Raw genomic sequence first — 18,436 nt, 5'->3', positions numbered from 1 at the left:
TTAGCACTGAGATGAGGAGAAATTTCTTCACTCAGAGGGTGGTGAACCTGTGGAATTCTCTACCACAGAAGTCTGTGGAGGCCTAGTCACTGAATATATTTAAGAAGGAGATAGATAGATTTCTAGACACAAAAGACATCAAGGGGTATGGGGAGAAAGCGAGAATATGGTGTTGCGATAGAGGATCAGCCATGATCATATTGAATGGTGGTGCAGGCTCGAAGGACCGAATGGCCTACTACTGATCCTATTTTCTATGTTTCTATGTTTACACACCGGTACTGTACCCCAGTATTATACAGTGACAAACCTGTGCCCACCAGTACTGCACCCCAGTGTTATACAGTGACAGACATGTACCCACCAGTAATTTACCCCAGTATTATACAGTGACAGACATGTGCCCATGAGCACTGTACCCCAGAGTTATATAGTGACTGACCTGTACCCATCAGTACTGTACCCCAGTGTTATACAGTGACAAACCTCTCCCCACCAGTACTGTACCCCAGTATTATTCAGTGACAGACCTGTACCCATCAGTACTGTACCCCAGTGTTACACAGTGACAGACCTGTACCCACCAGTGCTTTATCCCAGCATTATACAGTGACAGACCTGTACCCACCAGTGCTTTATCCCAGCATTATACAGTGACAGACCTGTGCCCACTAGCACTGTACCTCAGTGTTATACACTAACAGACCTGTACTCACCAGTTCTGCACCCCAGTTTTATATAATTACAGACATGTACCCACCAGTACTGTACCCCAGGTTATACAATGACAGACCTGTGCCCACAAGTACTGTAGCCCAGTGTTATACAGTGACAGACATGTTTAATCTACATATTGATTGGGCCAACCAAACTGGTAGTAATGCGGTGGAGGAGGATTTCCAGGAGTGTATTCGGGATGGTTTTCTAGACCAATATGTCGAGGAACCAACTGGAGAGCTGGCCGTCCTAGACTCGGTGATGTGTAATGAGAAGGGACTAATTAGCAATCTTGTTGTGCGAGGCCCCTTGGAGAAGAGTGACCATAATATGGTAGAATTCTTTATTAAGATGGAGAGTAACACAGTTAATTCGGAAACTAGGGTCCTGAACTTAAAGAAAGGTAACTTTGACGATATGAGGCATGAATTGGCTGGAATAGACTGGCAAAGGATACTTAAAGGGTTGACGGTGGATAAGCAATGGTTAACATTTAAAGATCACATGGATGAACTTCCTGTCTGGAGTAAAAATAAAACAGGGAAGGTGGCTCAACCGTGGCTAACAAGGGAAATTAAGGATAGTGTTAAAACAAAGAAGAGGCATATAAATTGGCCAGAAAAAGCAACAAACCTGAGGACTGGGAGAAATTTAGAATTCAACAGAGGAGGATTAAGGGTTTAATTAAGAGGGGGAAAATAGAGTACCAGAGGAAGCTTGCAGGGAACATAAAACTGACTGCAATATCTTCTATAGATATGTGAAGAGAAAAAGATTAGTGAAGGCAAATGGAGGTACCTTGCAGTCGGATTCAGGTGAATTTATAATGGGGAACAAAGAAATGGCAGACCATTTGAATAAATACTTCGGTTCTGTCTTCACGAAGGAAGACACAAATAACCTTCCGAATGTACTAGGGGACCGAGGGTCTAGTGAGAAGGAGGGACTGCAGGATATCCTTATTAGGCGGGAAATTGTGTTAGGGAAATTGATGGGATTGAAGGCTGATAAATCCCCGGGGCCTGATAGTCTGCATCCCAGAGTACTTAAAGAAATGGCTGTGAAAATAGTGGATGCATTGGTGATCATTTTCCAACAGTCTATTGACTCTGGATCAGTTCCTATGGACTGGAGGGTCGCTAATGTAACACCACTTTTTAAAAAAGGAGGGAGAGAGAAGACGGGTAATTATAGACCGGTTAGCCTGACATCAGTAGTGGGGAAAATGTTGGAATCAATCATTAAGGATGAAATAGCAGTGCATTTGGAAAACAGTGACAGGATCGGTCCAAGTCAGCATGGATTTATGAAAGGGAAATCATGCTTGACGAATCTTCTCTAATTTTTTGAGGATGTAACTACTAGAGTAGACAAGGGAGAACCAATGGATGTGGTGTATTTGGACTTTCAAAAGGCTTTTGATAAGGGCCCGCACAAGAGATTGGTGTGCAAAGTCAAAGCGCATGTTATTGGGGGTAATATACTGATATGGATAGAGAACTCGTTGGCAGACAGGAAGCAGAGAGTCGGGATAAACGGACCTTTCCAGAATGGCAGGCAGTGACTAGTGGAGTGCCGCAGGGCTCAGTGCTGGGACCCCAGCTCTTTACAATATACATTAACGATTTGGATGAAGGAATTGAGTGTAATATCTCCAAGTTTGCAGATGATACTAAGCTGGGTGGCGGTGTGAGTTGTGAGGAGGATGCTAACAGGGTGACTTGGACAGGTTAGGTGAGTGGGCAAATGCGTGGCAGATGCAGTATAATGTGGATAAATGTGAGGTTATCCATTTTGGGGCAAAAACACGAAGACAGAATATTATCTGAATGGCGGCGGATTAGGAGTAACGAGACCTGGATGTCATGGTTCATCAGTCATTGAAGGTTGGCATGCAGGTACAACAGGCAGTGAAGAAGGCAAATGGTATGTTGGCCTTCATAGCTAGGGAATTTGAGTATAGGAGCAGGGAGGTCTTACTGCAGTTGTACAGGGCCTTAGTGAGGCCTCACCTGGAATATTGTGTTCAGTTTTGGTCTCCTAATCTGAGGAAGGACGTTCATGCAATTGAGGGAGTGCAGCGAAGGTTCACCAGACTAATTCCAGGGATGGCTGGACTGACATATGAGGAGAGACTGGATCAACTGGGCCTTTATTCACTGGCGTTTAGAAGGATGAGAGGGGATCTCAGAGAAACATATAGGATTCTGACGGGACTGGACAGGTTAGATGCAGGAAGAATGTTCCCGATGTTGGGGAAGTCCAGAATCAGGGGACATAGTCTTAGAATAAGGGGTAGGCCATTTAGGACTGAGATGAGGAGAAACTTCTTCACTCAGAAAGTTGTTAACCTGTGGAATTCCCTGCCGCAGAGAGTTGTTGATGCCAGTTCATTGGATATATTCAAGAGGGAGTTAGATATGGCCCTTATGGCTAAGGAGATCAAGGGGTATGGAGAGAAAGCAGGAAAGGGGTACTGAGGGAATGATCAGCCATGATCTTATTGAATGGCGGTACAGGCTTGAAGGGCCGAATGGCCTACTCCTGCACCTATTTTCTATGTTTCTATGTACCCATTAGCATTGTAACCCAGTTATACAGTGACAGACCTGTACCCACCCATAGATGTACCCCAGTGTTAGTGACAGACCTGTACCCACTAGTACTGTACCACAGTGTTATACAGTGATAGACCTGTACCCACCCATACTGTATCCCAGTGTTACAGTGACAGACCTGTACTCACCACTACTATACCCCAGAGTTACACGGTGAAGACCTGGACCTACTTGTACTATGCCCCACTATTATACAGTGACAAACCTGTGCCCACCAGTACTTTACCCCAATATAGAAACATAGAAACATAGAAAATAGGTGCAGGAGCAGGCCATTCAGCCCTTCTAGCCTGCACCGCCATTCAATGAGTTCATGGCTGAACATGAAACTTCAGTACCCCCTTCCTGCTTTCTCGCCATAACCCTTGATCCCCCGCGTAGTAAGGACTTCATCTAACTCCCTTTTGAATATATTTAGTGAATTGGCCTCAACTACTTTCTGTGGTAGAGAATTCCACAGGTTCACCACTCTCTGGGTGAAGAAGTTTCTCCTCATCTCGGTCCTAAATGGCTTACCCCTTATCCTCAGACTGTGACCCCTGGTTCTGGACTTCCCCAACATTGGGAACATTCTTCCTGCATCTAACCTGTCTAAACCCGTCAGAATTTTAAACGTTTCTATGAGGTCCCCTCTCATTCTTCTGAACTCCAGTGAATACAAGCCCAGTTGATCCAATCTTTCTTGATAGGTCAGTCCCGCCATCCCGGGAATCAGTCTGGTGAACCTTCGCTGCACTCCCTCAATAGCAAGAATGTCCTTCCTCAAGTTAGGAGACCAAAACTGTACACAATACTCCAGGTGTGGCCTCACCAAGGCCCTGTACAACTGTAGCAACACCTCCCTGCCCCTGTATTCAAATCCCCTCGCTATGAAGGCCAACATGCCATTTGCTTTCTTAACCGCCTGCTGTACCTGCATGCTAACCTTCAATGACTGATGTACCATGACACCCAGGTCTCGTTGCACCTTCCCTTTTCCTAATCTGTCACCATTCAGATAATAGTCTGTCTCTCTGTTTTTACCACCAAAGTGGATAACCTCACATTTATCCACATTATACTTCATCTGCCATGCATTTGCCCACTCACCTAACCTATCCAAGTCACTCTGCAGCCTAATAGCATCCTCCTCGCAGCTCACACTGCCACCCAACTTAGTATCATCCGCAAATTTGGAGATACTGCATTTAATCCCCTCGTCTAAATCATTAATGTACAATGTAAACAGCTGGGGCCCCAGCACAGAACCTTGCGGCACTCCACTAGTCACTGCCTGCCATTCTGAAAAGTACCCGTTTACTCCTACTCTTTGCTTCCTGTCTGACAACCAGTTCTCAATCCACGTCAGCACACTACCCCCAATCCCATGTGCTTTAACTTTGCACATTAATCTCTTGTGTGGGACCTTGTCGAAAGCCTTCTGAAAGTCCAAATATACCACATCAACTGGTTCTCCTTTGTCCACTTTACTGGAAACATCCTCAAAAAATTCCAGAAGATTTGTCAAGCATGATTTCCCTTTCACAAATCCATGCTGACTTGGACCTATCATGTCACCATTTTCCAGATGCACTGCTATGACATCCTTAATAATTGATTCCATCATTTTACCTACTACTGAGGTCAGGCTGACCGGTCTATAATTCCCTGTTTTCTCTCTCCCTCCTTTTTTAAAAAGTGGGGTTACATTGGCTACCCTCCACTCCATAGGAACTGATCCAGAGTCAATGGAATGTTGGAAAATGACTGTCAATGCATCCGCTATTTCCAAGGCCACCTCCTTAAGTACTCTAGGATGCAGTCCATCAGGCCCTGGGGATTTATCGGCCTTCAATCCCATCAATTTCCCCAACACAATTTCCCGACTAATAAAGATTTCCCTCAGTTCCCCCTCCTTACTAGACCCTCTGACCCCTTTATATTATATTATACAGTGAGAGACCTGTGTCCAGCACTGTACCCCAGTATTATTCAGTGACAGACCTGTACCCATCAGCACTGTACCCCAGTGTTATATAGTGACAAACCTGTTTCCACCAGTACTGTACCCCAGTGTTACAGTAACAGACATGTACCCACCAGTACTGTACCCCATTGTTATACAGTAACAGACATGTACCCACCAATACTGTACCCATGTTATACAGTGACAGACCTTTACCTACCCATACTGTACCCCAAATTTAAACAGCGAAAGACCTGTACCCACCAGTACTATAACCAGTGTTGCACAGTGACAAGCCTGTACCCACCAGTACCATACCCCAGTGTTACACTGTGACAGACCTGTACCCACCGGTATTATACATCTGTGTTATAAAGTTACAGACCTCTACCCACCCGTACTGTACCCCAGTCTTACACAGTGACAGATCTGTACCCACCAGTACTAAACCCCAGTGTTACACAGTGACAGACTTGTACCCACCAGTACTGTACCCTAGTGTTACATAGTGACAGACTTGTACCCACCAGTACTGTACCCCGGTGTTATGCAGTGACAGATCTGTACCCACCAGTACTGTACCCCAGTGTTATACAGTGACATACCTGTACCTGTAAATGGTGAGAAACTAGGTACTGCAGAGGAGCAAAGAGATTTGTGACTCCCAGTATATATAGCATTAAAAGGCAGTAGCCAGATACAAAATATGATCCAAAAAGTCTGCTGAATGTTAGTTTTATCGAGAGCTGGATTACAAAGAGAAGGAAGTTATGCTTCAATTGTACAGACCCCACCTTGAGCACTGTGTTCAGTTCTGGGAACTGCACCTCAGGAAGGATAGATTCACCAGACTGATACCTGGGCTCACAGAGTTGAATTATATGGACAGCTTGCATAGGCTAAGCTTATATTCCCTTGAGTTTAGGAGATTCAGGGTTGATCTGATTGAGGAGTTTAAAATGTTAAAAGGATTTGGTAGTGAAACTCTTTCTTCTGGTGGGGATTTAAGAACAAGGGAGCATAATCTTAAAATGAGTGCTAGGGCTCTTAGGATGTAACGAGCAGGGTGGATTAGGGCAACCAGTAGATGTGGTGTATTTGGACTTCCAGAAGGCATAGAAACATAGAAAATAGGTGCAGGAGTAGGCCATTCAGCCCTTCGAGCCTGCACCACCATTCAATAAGATCATGACTGATCATTCATTTCAGTACCCCTTTCCTGCTTTCTCGCCATACCCCTTGATCCCTTTAGCCGTAAGGGCCATATCTAACTCCCTCTTGAATATATCCAATGAACTGGCATCAACAACTCTCTGCGGTAGAGAATTCCACAGGTTAACAACTCTCTGAGTGAAGAAGTTTCTCCTCATCTCAGTCCTAAATGGCTTATCTCTTATCCTTAGACTGTGTCCCCTAGTTCTGGACTTCCCCAACATCGAGAACATTCTTCCTGCATCTAACCTAACTTTATATGTTTCTATGAGAACCCCTCTCATCCTTCTAAACTCCAGTGAATAAAGGCCCAGTTGATCCAGTCTCTCCTCATATGTCAGTCCAGCCATCCCAGGAATCAGTCTGGTGAATCTTCGCTGCACTCCCTCAATAGCAAGAACGTCCTTCCTCAGATTAGGAGACCAAAACTGAACACAATATTCCAGGTGAGGCCTCACCAAGGCCCTGTACAACTGCAGTAAGACCTCCTTACTCCTATACTCAAATCCCCTAGCTATGAAGGCCAACATACCATTTGCCGCCTTCACCGCCTGTGTACTTGCATTGCCAACTTTCAATGACTGATGTATCATGACACCCAAGTTTTGTTGTACCTCCCCTTTTCCTAACTTGCCGCCATTCAGATAATATTCTACCTTCGTGTTTTTGCTCCCAAAATGGATAACCTCACATTTATCCATATTATACTGCATCTGCCATGCATTTGCCCACTCACCTAACCTGTCCAAGTCACCCTGTTAGCATCCTCCTCACAGCTCACACCGCCAGCCAGTTTAGTGTCATCTGCAAACTTGGAGATATTACACTCAATTCCTTCATCCAAACCATTAATGTATATTGTAAAGAGTTGGGGTCCCAGCACTGAGCCCTGCAGCATCCCACTAGTCACTGCCTGCCATTCTGAAAAGGACCCGTTTATCCCGACTCTCTGCTTCCTGTCTGCCAACGAGTTCTCTATCCACGTCAGTACATTACCCCCAATTCGATGTGGTGTATTTGGACTTTCAAAAGGCTTTTGACAAGGTCCCACACAAGAGATTGGTGTGCAAAATTAAAGCACATGGTTCTCCCTTGTCCACTCTATTAGTTACATCCTCAAAAAATTCCAGAAGATTTGTCAAGCATGATTTCCCTTTCATAAATCCATGTTGACTTAGACCGATCCTGACACTGCTTTCCAAATGCGCTGTTATTTCATCTTTAATAATTGATTCCAACATTTTCCCCATTACTGATGTCAGGCTAACCGGTCTATAATTACTCATTTTCTCTCTCCCTCCTTTTAAAAAAAATTGTGTTACATTAGCTACCCTCCAGTCCATAGGAACTGATCCAGAGTCGATAGACTGTTGGAAAATGATCACCAATGTATCCACTATTTCTAGGGCCACTTCATTAAGTACTCTGAGATGCAGACTATCAGGCCCCGGGGATTTATCGGCCTTCAATCCCATCAATTTCTCGCCTAATAAGGATATCCTTCAGTTCCTCAGATAGCATTCGATAAGCTGCCACATAAAAGGTTACTGCACAAGATAAAAGTTCACGGGGTTGGGGGTAATATATTAGCATGGATAAAGGATTGGCTAGCTAACAGAAAACAGAGAGCCGGGATAAATGGGTCATTTTCCGGGTGGCACAGTAACTAGTGGGATGCCACAGGGATCGGTGCTGGGAACTCATCTATTTACAATCTATATTAATGACTTGGATGAAGGGACCCGGTGTAATGTAGCCAAGTTTGCTGATGATGCAAAAATAAGTGGGAAAGCAAGTTGTGAGGACACAAATAAATCTGCAAAGGAATATAGACGGGTCAAGTGAGTGGACAAACATTTTGCAGATGGAGTATAATATGGGAAAGTGTGTGGTTATCCATTTTGGCAGGAAAAATAAAAAAGCAAATTATTATTTAAATGGAGAGAAAGCACAAAATGCTGTGGTATAGAGGGATCTGTGGGTCCTTGTGCATGAAACACAAAAAGTTAGGGGCCGAATTTGGTCAGTGCCCATTTCTCGGCGCCCCTCAAGCGGCACCTACTTTTTTGCCGGTCACTGCCGCCAGCACCTGTTGGGAGCCACTTTCGGCTCCGTTATGTGGGCAGCAAGCAGCGGTAGTTGCTGGGCGGGAGCGGGAGTGAGCGGCCAATGTCATCAGTGTGCAGCAGTTGGAGGCCTCTCCACTCGGGGATCTACGGAGGGCCTCCAATGTGCATGCGCGACACTTCGCGATTTAATTTTTTTGTTCTTTTTGTCTTACGACGTGTCGTCATTTCAGGCCATTTGAGGCTGATTGCTGTACTGCGCATGAGTGTAAAGGCATACCACTTTATTCCACCTGTGAGTGTGAGGGGAGAGAGTTGGAGGTTGAAGAGGAGAGAGTTGGAGGTTGAAGGGGACAGAGTTGGAGGTTGGAGAGGACAGAGTTGGAGGTTGCAGAGGGGGCAGTCTGAGTTGCAGAGGAGGTAGTCGTAGAAATTAAGACACACAAACTGTTGAGCAGCCGTTTGTTTCATCATTGATGATGAGTGGCCAGAAATCAGCAATGAAGACTGGCAAAACCAGGCCCAGAGATCCCTGGTTTAATGAGCACGAATTAGAGGAGCTCATGACGGAGGTGGAGCACAGGTACAAAGACCTCACCCGCGATGGTCGTGACAAGCCTCCGCCACCCCAATACCGACGCATTTGGAGGGAGATCGGTGAGATTGTGAGTGCAATGGGCAACGTTGAGCAGGATGGGGACCAATGCCGGAAACGTTGGAACGATTTGCTGGTGGCAGTAAGAGTGAGTAAAAATTTATTTGCCTCCTCCTGTCCAATGCCAAAAAGGTTATGCGACAGATGTGTGTGTGTGTGGGGGGCATAATCAAAGGGGCTAAAGGCAGCAACGTTTCTTTGTGCAGCAAGCCTGCGTGCGACGGGAGGGGGACCAGCAGAGGTGGTCGAATTGAGCAGGCTGGAGGAGCGTGTGTTGACATTGGTGGGTGACCACCGCCGTGCAACCACAACGGTTGATGCAGATCCGATGCCTCAACATGGTGAGGTTATACTAATCTCCAGTGTGACGACGCTCATGGTATGAAAGGACATGCAATGTTAATGAACTCGCGGTTTACTGCACACTTTATTGGCCATTATTGTTGTGCCCGTGTAGAGCTGGAACTCTTTAGTGGCAGAATGTGAGATGGCATGGCTCACATCTCAGCTTGACCAGCAACCCCCCAAGCCACAGACTGAAATGTTATCCTCTACTTGCAGATGATGACTTGGACAGCGCAGATCAAGGCATACCATCGATCTCTGGCCTTCAGAGAAGCCATCAGACCCCAGCATTTCCCACGCCAACGTCGCCCCCCAGCCCAAGACAATGGATCCCTCCTCTGCCACCCTGAGCCATGAAAAAGAAGAGAAAGGAGAAGGGCCCGTCTTTGAGCCCTTTGAGCTCCAGGAGCAGGACCAGGATGACAGCAGCTTCCTGCCATGTGAGCCAGGTGTCAACAGAGCCTCGGCATCGGACTCCGAGTTCCTGGGGTTTGGAACTGACTCCACACTGGCAAACCCTACCAAGCGCAGAGGCCGTGGCGTGAAGGCAAGCAAGGCGCCAGAACCCACCAAGAGCAACCACTTGAGGAATCACCGTGGCTCTCTGCAATTCTGGAGATGGTCCAGCTATCACGGACGAGCGTGCAGATAGGTCGCAATATGCTCGAGACCATGACTGGGATCGCTGGCAGCATGGCCACCTTCACCCAGCAGCATGATGACAGGATGGACCGGCTCATCACTGTGTTGGAGCACAAAACCGAGCAACGACCAAGAGGGGAGAGAGTAAGGTTTTTAATGACAAGGGCATCAAAGGTGGAGGGATGGCGATGGAGTTGTCAACTGAAGTCCAATGGCATAACATGGTGTGGGATATGAAAACAAAATGTACACCTAACAGAGTGCAGAAAGTACAATTTGTAGTCGACAAGAGCATTTCTGGGATGGATGATTCATTCGAGTTATTAAAGTGTAATGAAGATTTACCTTCATCACCTGGAAATACAAATAATGACCAGACTATGGAATATGATTATCTTCCAGAACTGAGAGCTGTTGAGACACACAGCCATTCCTGCAGCCTTCCAACTTAGCAGTGGAGTGTCTCATCAAGAATACCTGAGGTCTACTCGAACCATGTGTACCTCTCGGACTGTGCCTTGCCACCTTTCACCAGTGATTCTGGTGTGAATTGGCTGACTGAACTGGCAAATATAGCCACTAGTCCACAAAGTCCTCTCATGCAGTGCACATTTTACAACAGATCTCCAGTATATATAGTGGCCATAAGTAAAAGTTTACATTCCTATGCTCGGCCTCCTCCAACCCTCTCCGAAAGTGAAACTAGCCTCTCCACAAGTCATTGGGAAGAATAGACCAGTATAAAGCGAGAAAGGGTAAGTAGTGAATCAGAGTCAGATATCTTCTGTTTGTCAAACCTGTCAGATTATGATGAACTTGGCTGGTCCCACTCATGGCCACAAACTGCATGGAACTGCTTCATGAGAGGGACATGTCTGCGCTTCCAGAAGGGCGATTATAGAGACTGGCAGGATGTTGAAGAATTTGCAAAACATGCACAAAAGTGGTCATTTTCTACTTGTTTTGTCTTAAATTTTAGAATAATTTCTAGACTAGATTTACAGCATCAGTGTATACCATTAATGAAAAATGTGTGAATATTTATTATTGTTGGACTGAAGAATAATTCAAGCATTGATATTTTATTTTAATGGACATGTCAATATCTCAGAACGAAAGTGTCTGTGAAAGTATATATCCTCATGTAGTGATTGACTTCTGTCAGGAAACTGGTAACTCTCAATTGCTACTAAGCTATTCCTAGTTTTAGTTCTTTAGTAAAGGAAATAAATTGTGTGTACTGTAAAAAAAAATCAAAGGTGGAGGGAAGGAAATGGTTGAGCAGCAGGCAGGGGGTGGGGGCGGAGAGGGAGCTTGAATGTGCAGTTGTTAAGGGAGTGGGCAGATCGCAAAGTGCCACACTGAATAATTCAATACCACCCCCCTAGTATCGAACGGCTTGAGACAAGGCCGCCCGCACACATGGGCAGAAACACTCCGAGACAATAATCCTCCCGCAAATATTCATGAGGCAACTGCAAAGTAGATCCGTAGAGATTTGGGGAAAACCGTTTATTGATTTTGTATTCAGTACAGAACGATTCAAATTTGGATGCAGCAGACCGCGTGAAAATACATTTTTGGGACGACTGACATGGACTATTTAATCGCAAGAACATTCATTAGAAATATATATTACAAAGATTAGCGGCTTTCCAATGCAAAATAGGCACAGGTCACTAGAAGCCGGTGTTAAACGGCGACTGTGTTTTCTCCAGGAAGCCTGAGCGTGCCGACAGGACCTCCCTGAGTCTGGCACCAGCAGATCTTTGACCCTGGCGCTGTCGCCACATGTTACAGAGGGCTGGGAATGTGTGACCCTGCAGTAACATCTGCACTCTCGCTGCAACACGGTCACAGGGAGTCACCAAGCGAGGTGTGCGTGCGTGGGGACAGTGGCTTGCTTTGCAGCCAGTGTGGGCTTCACATCCCCATTTACGTTCGGCAAGTACAAAAGTCACTGTGCACCGATACTAAACTTGGGTGTGTGCTAAAAGTAAACACAAACACAGGCCCGGGGCAGATCTGCTAGTGTCTGAAAGGGCTAATGATTTAGCAACAACTTCTCAGGGAAACAGACGGCCTGGGGAGTCACAGCTGGAACTTTCAGACGCTGGCTAATCTGTGCCTTTTCTGTTTTTACTTGAGAGTTCAAACATTCACAAGCTGTTTTATTTTAAAATAAAACATTTGTTTGAATCTCTTAACTGAAGTTAAGAGTGCATTCACCGAGTGGAAGCAGCGGGTGACATCAGCCTCGCCAGACACTGTACAACAGCACCACCTGCTGGCCAGATAATATGTCACAGTATTCCTCCCACTTCCCCCCAAAAATGGCAGCCTTTCCTTACGCCGCCCTTTGGACGTGGGGACACGAGTCGACCGATTGCAAAGCTTAGGTGTTGTTCGCCATGTTTTGCTCGTTTTACCCGTACAGTCCCCACCGCTTATAGCGGGGTCGTTAGTGCAATCATGATTTGCCTGCAACAGGTGATGGCTGGTATACCATGGCAGCGCTGTTACAGTCCTCTCCGAAATAACAAAACAGTTGTAGATCACAAATAAACTAAACAAGACTGCATGCTATGCAACTAGCTTTATTTAAACTGCAGTCGGTGCTCAGTACAAGTTGTAGAGTGAGTGAAGAGGGTTTATGTAAAGGGAATTGCACCTTATCGAGGGGCTACTTACTTACGTTAGCTCTTGTATTCAGTGCGCGTTAACAAGGTGCAAACTGGTCCATAAGCACATATGTTTCTGCCTGAAATAAACTACTACTGGCCACCTTGCACTAATGCGTATGGTTAATGGTTTCACTTTTGCTTGATATAATTGACCTGCTTTAAACATGGATGTTTTAAGTGGTGGGGACTGTACCCGCTTTCTCAGGCCATGCTGCAGTCATTGAGGCCCCTATATGGGCATGTGGGCAGTGTTAGCTAGTAACGAGCCAAAGTCCTTTCTTGGGGCGGGGGGTAGGAAGGTGGGTAAAAGGCACTGGGTTTTGATCTTGCATGGTCCATGTGTGTTGTGTAAGGGGTTGAGGGGAAGGAGGAGGGACAGCAGTGAGATGCAGGTACCTTACCTATCGTTTGAGTCCTTTACTGCATTCTGGCTCGGCGGTGGGGGCTGGAGGGAGAGGCAGGAAGCTTTAATCTGAGGAGCTGGCCTCCATCCCAGTGCTCAGCCTCAAACAACAATTCTCAGATCTTCCAGAGAAGTCCGAGCTTCGTGGCGTGCAAAAAAAAAATGATCAGTGCACACTTGGAAATGATGGAGTGCACAAAACAGTAAGAAAAACAACATGGCCGAGGCAGTGCTGGTCTGAGCCCAAGGTAAAGAAAATGATTACAATCTGCTGGACAACCAGGGTTACCACCCCCCCAGGATGGTCCTGGCGTCTCCGCTAACTTTCGATTTAATCCCCAGGACATTTATGCAAGTGACCTGGGGGACAAAAACATTACAGTTTTGAATTTTTGAACACTTTATTATTGTAAAATAGAGAAAAAAAAATATTTGAATGGCAATCAAGTATTGTTCAATCGGGCCGTGAAGTGCGCGTTGGCTTACCCCACAGGTAAGGGTAAGGGTCCTCCCGCCAGATGGACATGGCAGCTGACCACTGGGGTGTGAGGGTTGGCGGCGGGAGGCCATGTGACAAAACCTCCAGCCACAGTTGACCACTGCAGCAAGTTGTCTCTTGAGGCCTTGCAAGCAAGACATGTACAACGAAAAAAAACAACAAATAATTAGATATATATATTAAAAAAAGCACCTTGTTTTACTTTTTCCTGAATAACATAAAACTAAAAAAAAAAGGTATCCGTGAGTTGACCTTGTGAACCTTCCGGAGGAGAGAAGGCAGCCGGATGTGAAGTCTTTAACAGATCCACCTGTACAATCTGTCGAAGAAGCTGGGCTGGAGGATGTGGGAATAGTCGGCGGACCGATAGATGGCTGCCCGCTCCCCTAACCCAATCTGCAGCAGGACGTCCATGTCTACGTCCGGCCCCACGGCAACGACCGTGGGCACAACGTCATGCTTGCGCATGGCGTCCACCGCCTCACCCAGACTCTTGTTGCTGCTGGTGCCGTCGGTGATGAAGACGAAGGAGAGCTCGGCCCCCCGCTGGGCAATGGAGCCCGGCCGCTGGATCAGGTTGTGGATGCCATAGATGATGGCGGAGCCCACGTTGGAGGCCGAGTCCAGGTACTGCATGGCGGCCAGAGAGTCCAGGATTTCGGTCTTGTTGTGGCTGAAGCCGAAGACCAGCTGCTGCTCATCCTCGCTGCCGTACTGCAGGACGGCGATGCGGGCCCGCGTGGTGTCGCCATCGTTCTCGGCCAGGTGCAGTTCGCTCGCTATCTTCTGGAGGAACTCCTGCATGTGCCGGAAGTTCGTCGCGCCCATCCGCTCCGAGCCGTCGACCATGAAGACCAGGTCCACCGGGCGGTGTGTGCACGGTGCCACCGCAAGCTCTGCAAAAGACAAGAAGGGTACGTTTTATTCAGGTCTACCTGTCTGGCCCCCCTTCTCCCCCCAGGGAAAAACGGCAACAGGAAATGGAGCAATTCTCTTAAGTAAAAACAATTAAAAAATGTGTCCAACTGAGCTCTCAAGGACCCTAGTGGATAAGAAATGAGTGTGCGCATTTATATTTACACCTTTCACGACATCAGGACGTCCCAAAGCACTTTACAGCCAGTGAAGTACGTTTTGGAAATGTAGTCACTGTTGTATTGTCGGAAATGCGACAGGCAATTAGCGCACACAGCAAGCTCCCACAAACAGCAATGAGATAATGACCAGACATTCTGTTTTTGGTGGCCTAGCTCTAACTTTAAGATGTTGTTTCCTTGTTCTTAATTCCCTCACCAGAGGAAATAGTTTCTCCATATCTACACTATCAAATCCAGCAAAGATATAACGTGTGATCCACTGATCCCACTTTCTGTACATTCCAAAAGAAATTCTGCTCCTTTTGTCAGCTTGCCAGGGTCTGGCCTTGCTTCCTGGGCTAACAAAAAGCTTATCAATCTCAGTTTTGAAATTTTGAATTGACCTCCAGCCTCAACAAGCTTTTTGGAGGAGAGTTTCAGATTTTCACTGCCCTTTGTGTGAAGAAGTACGTCCTGACATCATCCATGAATGACCTAGCTCTAAATTTAAGGTTATGTCCCCTTTTTTGGACTCCGCATCAGAGGAAATAATTTCTCTCTCTCTACTCCATCACATCCTTGTTGTCTCAATCAAGTCATCCCTTAACCATCTATATCCTATGGAATACAAGCATAGTTTATGGAGTTTGGCGCCTTGCTAACATTCTGGTGAAACTGCACTGCACTTTCCAAGGCCAATATATCCTTTCTAAGGGGCGGTGCCCAGAACTCCAGATGTGGTTTAACCAGGGCTTTGTACAGCTGTAGCAACACGTCCTCCCCTTCATATTCCAGCCCTCTAGTTATAAAGGCATTCCATTTGCCTTTTTGATTATTTTTGCACCCGACTGCTACATTTTAGTAATCTGTGTACAGGAAACCTGAAATCTCTTTGGACCTCTATTGTACCTAGCTTTTCACCATTTAAATTATATTTGGATCTATCCTTTTTGGCCCAAAATGGATGACCTCACACTTGCCTGCATTGAAATCCATCTGCCACAGTTTTTTCCACTCACTTAATTTATCAATATCTTAGTAATGTTATGCTCCCATCTACATTACCTACTATGCCACCAGTCAGTGTATCATCGGCACACTTGGATATATGGCTCTCTATCATGTTATCGAAGTCATTAATAAATATAGTGAATAGTTGAGCTCCCAGCGCAGATCCTGTGGGACACCACGAGTTACTAACTTCCAATTCAAGTACATACCCATTATCCCTAATCTCTGTCTTCTACCAACTAACCAATTTCCTAACCACGTCAATAATTTGCTTTCAATTTCATGAGCTTTCATTTTAGCTAACAGTGTGGAATCTTACTGAATGTCTTCTGGAAGTCCATATTAACTACATCCATAGACATTCCCCTGTTTACTACTTTAGTTACTTCCTCAAAAAATTAAATTCGTTTTGCTGGACATGACCTGCCATTTACAAATCCATCTTGGCTCTCTCTGATCAGCTCAAATTTCTCTGTCACTTTGTTCTTAATTATCGATTCAAAAAACTTAGCCACAACAGATGTTAGACTAATATGTCTATAATTTCCTGATTGCTCTCTTTCTTCCTCACCTTTCTTAAATAATGGAGTTTCATTTGCAATTTTCCAATCCAAAAAGGGACAATTTCTAAATTGAGAGCGCTTTGGAAGATTATGGCTAAAGCATCTGCAATTCCCTCACCTACTGCTTTTAAAACCCTGATGCTGATCCGGTGAGGAAAACCCTACAGTGTTATGACTCTGGGATCTACAATGAAGCAATGGGATGGGAGGTATGGATGCCTACACGGGCCAAACATGCATAGAAACATAGAAAATAGGTGCAGGAGTAGGCCATTCGGCCCTTCGAGCCTGCACCACCATTCAATAAGATCATGGCTGATCATTCCCTCAGTACCCCTTTCCTGTTTTCTCTCCATATCCCTTGATCCCCTGAGCCGTAAGGGCCATATCTAACTCCCTCTTGAATATATCCAATGAACTGGCATCAACAACTCTCTGCGGCAGGGAATTCCACAGGTTAACAACTCTCTGAGTGAAATAGTTTCTCCTCATCTCAGTCCTAAATGGCCTACCCTTTATCCCAAGACTGTGTCCCTGTTTCTGGATTTCCCCAACATCGGGAACATTCTTCCCGCATCTAACCTGTCCTGTCCTGTCAGAATCTTGTATGTTTCTATGAGATCCCCTCTCATCCTTCTAAACTCCAATGTATAAAGGCCCAGTTGATCCAGTCTCTCCTCATATGTGAGTCCAGCCATCCCGGGAATCAGTCTGGTGAACCTTCGCTGCACTCCCTCAATTGCAAGAACGTCCTTCCTCAGATTAGGAGACCAAAACTGAACACAATATTCCAGGTGAGGACTCACCAAGGCCCTGTACAACTGCAGTACGACCTCCCTGCTCCTGTACTCAAATCCCCTAGCTATGAAGGCCAACATACCATTTGCCTTCTTCACTGCCTGCTGTACCTGCATGCCAACTTTCAATGACTGATGAACCATGACACCCAGGTCTCGTTGCACCTCCCCTTTTCCTAATCTGCCGCCATTGAGTCTTAGGAACATCTGTAAAATGGGCATTGACTTCAACTGGATTACATTACGTGCCGTACAGGGAGAAGACATCTCGACTTAGTAACTTTTACACACCAGGCCACAGTTCCCAGGATCTAGAAGGAACATAAGTCCTCTCTAGGCATCTGTATCTCAATTAACATAATCCACTTAAGCTCAGAGACAATGGATTTAGTCTTGTAGAACAAGAGGTCATGGAATTGCCCTATTTGGCATTAGGCTCTCAATTTCTCTTCCACTGGGAGAGCAGGGTGAGCTCAGCGGCCTTTCAATGACAGCCACTTTGCTCCATCTACAGGACATCAACAGTTGGGTTCCATTTCAATGCAGTTGACCTAATAACCAAAGAGCTCCTGATAATTTGTTGCCCTCATTTAAAAAAAGAGAGAGAACATGAATGGATAAAACCAAGAAATTTCCAGTTGAATCCATAAACAGATCCAGCAGTGTTGAAAGTAATCCTGGGCCGGATCATCTTCCCACTCGACGTCAGAATCGTGCCCACTCACTATTGATTCTGATATTCTATTTAATCCAACTCAACCCATTGCAGAGGCACCCTTCTGAGGCTTGAGTTTTACATTATTGGTTAGTAGCTCTGTTATAGTGTTTCTGAAATGGAGACCTTTGACCTACCACACCCTCCCTCTTTCTGCTTGCAGTGTGCCGCTAGCCCTTTATTAGGTCTATCGAAGAGACAATAAAATGGAGGGCTGTTGTCGGAAGCACAGGTTTCAGCTTCCTCCCGCTGTTGGCTGATGCGGGTGGTGGCAGGCATGCCATTGGTGGCAAATTACCCCACTTGATTCATATGGCTGGTAAACCTGGCGAATCCATGTTAGCATCCCGTAAACCAGAGCCACACACAGTCACCCCCCCCCCCCCGCCCCCAGTGACAGTGTTCAGAACCTCGAAAGCTCAAGCAACTCATTCCTATTTGCACTTCTGGCTCTTGTCCAATGATTTGTCCTGTTAGAATTCTGTGGG

General features: G+C 45.9%; 1 protein-coding gene and 1 pseudogene across 1 annotated transcript in view; one reads left to right on the top strand and one right to left on the bottom strand.

Annotated features, from left to right (window-relative positions):
- The first annotated feature begins 10,382 nt into the window (after positions 1-10,382).
- On the top strand, positions 10,383-11,104 carry LOC139255113 (HMG box-containing protein 1 pseudogene; annotated as a pseudogene).
- A 593-nt stretch (positions 11,105-11,697) lies between these two features.
- The window catches only part of col6a2 (collagen, type VI, alpha 2), a 108,364-nt gene continuing 101,625 nt past the window's right edge, over positions 11,698-18,436 (bottom strand). The window contains exon 29 of the mRNA XM_070876208.1: positions 11,698-14,682. Coding sequence (XP_070732309.1) covers positions 14,084-14,682 — 599 coding nt within the window. The 3' untranslated portion in view covers positions 11,698-14,083. The remainder of the gene's footprint in view (positions 14,683-18,436) is intronic.

Source organism: Pristiophorus japonicus, chromosome 3, assembly GCF_044704955.1.
Source record: "Pristiophorus japonicus isolate sPriJap1 chromosome 3, sPriJap1.hap1, whole genome shotgun sequence".
Classification (NCBI taxonomy): Eukaryota; Metazoa; Chordata; class Chondrichthyes; family Pristiophoridae; genus Pristiophorus; species Pristiophorus japonicus.
Note: the sequence above shows the minus strand (reverse complement) of the source record. Positions and strands in the feature narration are given on the sequence as shown.